At 37.2% G+C, this 5,000-nt stretch overlaps 1 protein-coding gene and 1 non-coding gene across 21 annotated transcripts in view; both read left to right on the forward strand.

Annotated features, from left to right (window-relative positions):
- The window catches only part of LOC115218076 (unconventional myosin-IXAa), a 446,542-nt gene extending 442,300 nt beyond the window's left edge, over positions 1–4,242 (forward strand). For 19 of the 20 annotated variants that reach the window (XM_036507998.1, XM_036507996.1, XM_036508003.1 and 16 more), the window contains one exon: positions 3,740–4,242. In XM_036507998.1, the coding sequence (XP_036363891.1) occupies positions 3,740–3,984 (245 nt within the window). In that variant the 3' untranslated portion in view covers positions 3,985–4,242. Of the gene's footprint in view, positions 29–3,739 lie in introns of all 20 variants that reach the window. The other variant, XM_036508006.1, reaches the window with a different exon arrangement.
- On the forward strand, positions 696–800 carry LOC115218172. Its single transcript, XR_003882228.1, has one exon. It is a non-coding gene; the product is annotated as a U6 spliceosomal RNA (small nuclear RNA).
- Positions 4,243–5,000: the final 758 nt, after the last annotated feature.

Raw genomic sequence — 5,000 nt, forward strand, 5'->3', positions numbered from 1 at the left:
TCCATTCTACCTTTGATGTGGCTTCCTGGTAAGAGTTCTGTTTGTTTGATTTTTTTTTTCTGTCCACTTCCAGGAATGCTGCCTTCTCTCTTGGTTTCATCGTCACATCTTTTATATTCTACTTTTCCTCTTTCACTGAACTTGATATAGTTTTATTCTCACTGCCTGTTCTTGGGCTGCAATGACAATGGCTCTAGTTTCTACTTTCAAGTAATTTTCCCTTGTCTATTCCCCAAATTCTTATCTTTGTCGACTGTTTCAGACATTTCCCTGCAAGAATTGACCGTACGTTTTTTTTTTTTTTTACCTTTCCATCTCTTCAAGGTATCATTCTGTCTGTCTTGTTTAAATTCTCTCTTTTCCTTTGCTTCATCACTGCTTGGGACTATTATCTGTCCTACTCCTTCCACCACTCGCCTTTGAATTCTTTACATATCATCATCATCATCATCATCATCATCATCATCATCATCATCATCATCATCATCATCACCATCATCATCACCATCACCACCACCACCACCATCACCATCACCATCATCACCATGATGATGATGATGATGATGAAGATGATGATGGTGATGATGATGAGGCATTGGCAGAATCGTTATCATGCTGGGCAAAATGCTTAGTTGTACTTCGTCCTTCTTTATATTCTGAGTTCAAATGTCGCTGAGGTGGGCTTTGCCTTTAAGGCGGTGAGCTGACCGAATTATTCTAAAATTGGAACGATACAGAGAAGATTAGCATGGCTCCTGCACTAGGATGACCTGCAAATTCATGAAGCGTTTCATATTTTTTAAGGCTCAGACATGGCTGCGTGGTAAGAAGCTTGCTTCCCAACCACATGGTTCTGGGTTCAGTCCCACTGCATGGTACCTTGGGCAAGTGTTTTCTACTATAGCCCTGGGCCGACCAAAGCCTTGTGAGTGAATTTGGTAGACAGAAACTGAAAGAAGCTCGTCATATATATATATGTATATGTGTGTGTGTGTTTGTTTCCCCATCATCACTTGACACCGATGTTGATGTGCTTATGTCCCTGTAACTTAGCGGTTCAGCAAAAGAGACTGATAGAATAAGTACCAGGCTTACAAAGAATAAGTCCTGGGGTCGACTTATTCGACTAAAGGCAGTGCTCCAGCGTGGCCACAATCAAATGACTGAAACAAGTAAAAGAATAAAATACCGGCCAAAATACTTACTGATGTTTCATCCGTCTTCCTAATGCCAACCACGTTATAGAGTGTACCGGGTGCTTTTAGCCCCTGTACAGGTGCTTCCTGCGGGCATCAGCACCCGCAAGCCCACAAGATTAAGACAGCTCAGCTGAAGAGGGATGCAGGGAACATGCCTTTATGCAATGACAACCATGAGTTTACTTAGCTTGATTTGTCTTCTCAATCACAACAAACCACCAGAAGTCTTGGTCTTCCTGGGATCAACTCCACAACACTAACACTGACGTAAAATTCCAGACATTTATCAAGAAATAGAAATTGAATGAAAAAATTTTTGATGCAATGTAAAAACAAAACACATTTTTATTCTCCACCTTACTGTCTGGTTATCTCCCTTGTATTTTACCTCTTGTAACATTTACTGAAGTCCAGCTTTTAAAGTCTTGTCTTCTCCTGTGCTTCATTAAGATTCAGAAGTCTTCATCATTAATCACACTATGTAATTTAATCTCTGATGTTGTATTACCTTAATCTAATTCAATAATCTTCAATTATATCCATCTCAGCTGTTTTCTTCGTCATTAATCTTCATCATAATCAATCTCTGGTACCCTCTATAAAATTAATCTTCTTCATTAATCCTAGTCTTCTACATCATTAACTTTCAGTATATATCAATCACAGCAGTCTTGTACATCATTAATCTTCCATGTAGTCAACCTCCTGTGTCTTCTACATCATTAATTTTCACCTTAATCAATCTCAGGTATCTTCCTCCATCACTAATCTTCCATAATCAAACTCAAGTACTCTCTACATCATTAATCTCCTTCATTAATCTTCATCATTCTTCTTCTCTGTAATAAATTTCACCTGTCTTCTATATCATTAATTTTCACAGTAATCAATCTCAGGTACCTTGTACATCACTGCCAATCTTATACATCATTAATCTTTATTGTGTATCAATCTCAGATACCCTTTACATAATTAATCTTTATTAATCTTCAATGTATATTAATTTCTGCTGTCATCTAAATCATCAATCCTCATTATATTCAATCTCCTTTGAGTTCACCATCATTAATCTTTACTCTAATCAATCTCAAGTATCTTCTTCATTGTTAATCTTCTCTATAATCAACCTCAAGTGCCCTCTACATCAATATCTTCTTCATTAATCTTCATTAATCTTTCTTCACTTTAATGAATCCCAAGTGTCCTTTACATCATTAACCCCCCTTAATAACTGCTTCATTAATCTTCATCATTAATCTCCACCATAGTCAATCTCTGGCATCATTAATCTTCATGCTAATGAATCTCAGGTACCCTCTATATCATTAACCACCTTCTCTATAATCAATCACTGCTAATTTGTTTTGTTTTCATTGTATTTTGTTTTATTCATAAAATTATTTTCAGCCAGTGATTTTAGGGGAGAACACCAGCAGGATCTGGAAACACACAGTTTATTTCTTGTATTAGACACACACATGTTGTTAAAAGATGTGTTTGAAGAAATACACAGATTAGGGTCTGTGTATTAGGTTTGTTTGATCAACAACATGGGGAAACACAAGAAAACACAGTTATCTGGTGTGTTACACATTCTGTAAGGTGATATATACATATATATATATACATCATCATCATCATCATCATTTAATGTCCGCTTTCCATGCTAGCATGGGTTGGACGGTTCAACTGGGGTCTGGGGAGCCCGAAAGCTGCACCAGTCCAGTCAGATCTGGCAGTGTTTCTACAGCTGGATGCCCTTCCTAACGCCAACCACTCCGAGAGTGTAGTGGGTGATTTTATGTGCCACCGACACAGGTGCCAGACGAGGCTGGCAAACAGCCACGCTCGGATGGTGTTTTTTATGTGCCACCGACACAGGTGCCAGACGAGGCTGGCAGACGGCCACGCTCGGATGGTGTTTTTATGTGCCACCGACACAGGTGCCAGATGAGGCTATATATATATATATATATATATATATATATATATATACACAAGATAAGAAAATGGAGAAATACATCTAAATCAAATATCAATTACACGATAATACTCAATCACATACAGTAAGTGAATTGATTGCATCGCAATCATTAGCATTTATGTATTAACTTTGTTGGGTACTTCACTAGCAGTATATTGGATATATGTTATCCCATGGAGGGTTGCATTTACAACCCCTATCTCAATTTGTATATATATATATGAAACGTTAAAGACTTGTTTTATTTATATTTCCTGAGCGCCATACTAATACAATTGTTCGTTTGTTTTCCACCTGCCTTCGTCTTTTGTCTATTTTCATAAAGCTTCCCGTTATATATATAATTAGTCATTCTCGTACTTTAAATATACACATGTATTAGAATTTTCTCTGATTTTTCAAATTTTTGTATGCTAGGGTACTGGTTTTAAATTGATATTAATTAAATTTATATTCAATTTATCTCCCTCATTATTTAAATGACATTTATTTACTGATATATATATATATATATTTATCTATTTCTCATTTTTTCGTTTTTGTTTTCTTGTTGCAGTTAACCCACCTAGTCGTTTAAAACACCTGAACAAACGACGAGTCGCAGTTCCCCACAGACATTTACCATCTAAATATCGAACTCGTAAACCGAGCGACACCCGCTCGCACCACCACCGCCCCCAGCCTAACTTCCCAATCCAAATCATCGCCAACTCCGGCGGCTACAGAAGAATGCGTAATGCTGGTCTTGTCCTCTCCCTGGAACGTTTGGACGACGTCCAAGAAGATGAAATCATGGTCTGAAAAAAACCTGTCCCCCCTTGCCCGCACACTCACCTGGCCTCTCCCCCCTTGCTGACTTGCGTCACCGTGGCAGCAAGTTGTTTTGGATTGACAAACGTATAAGGAGTACGACGACAACAAGAACAACATCAATAATGACAATGATGATGATGATGATGATGATAATAATAATAATAATAATGTGCCTCTATGGAACTTGTTCGATACATACATAGACACACTCATGCGTGCGCACACAGTCATACATACACAGACACATGCTTGTACATACACTATGTAGTTATGTATATATAAGTGTCAATGTGTGTGCGTGTGTGTTTGGTTGGTTTGTTACGAAAAAATGAAAATATGTAAAAAAAAAAAAACCAAAAAAAAAACCGACCAAACAAACAAACAAACAAATAAACATACCAGAAACAAGACAGAAGTTGAAAGAGCGAGAGCGAGAGAGCGAGAGCAAGCGTTGGATTTTGATTGAAACAACGGGGCTGGATAACAGAGACAAAAAGGAAAAACCAAAAATAAAAAAACAAAAAAAAAAGGACAAAAGTGTTGGGTTCTCAGAGAGAATGGTGGTAAGATCTGTGCGTGGAATATTTATTGTGTGCAATTTCTGGTTAATCTCTTTTTTTTTTTTTTTGAAAAGAAAGAAAAGGAAGGAAAAAAAACAACAGATAAAACAAACAAAAAAAGAAATAAGCCTGTGATGATTTGATCGTGGGGAAGCCATTTTCACTACTTAAACATTGTATCATTTTCGTCTTTTTCGTTTTTTTTAAAAAAAAAAATTTTTTTTTTCTTCACTTTCTTCTCCATTTTGCATACTTATTCACTGAGACACTTATGCTGAAAAGGAGTATTATACATATAGGCATACACACATGCTCACACATACACACACACATAGACTACACAGACACACATGCAATGTTGCTCATATGCTTCATACAAATTCCAGTTTATGTACGGTGCCCCAGCATGGCCACGGCCTTCGGGCTAAAGGATTTAAGGATTTA

Source organism: Octopus sinensis, linkage group LG12 (assembly GCF_006345805.1).
Source record: "Octopus sinensis linkage group LG12, ASM634580v1, whole genome shotgun sequence".
NCBI lineage: Eukaryota > Metazoa > Mollusca > Cephalopoda > Octopoda > Octopodidae > Octopus > Octopus sinensis.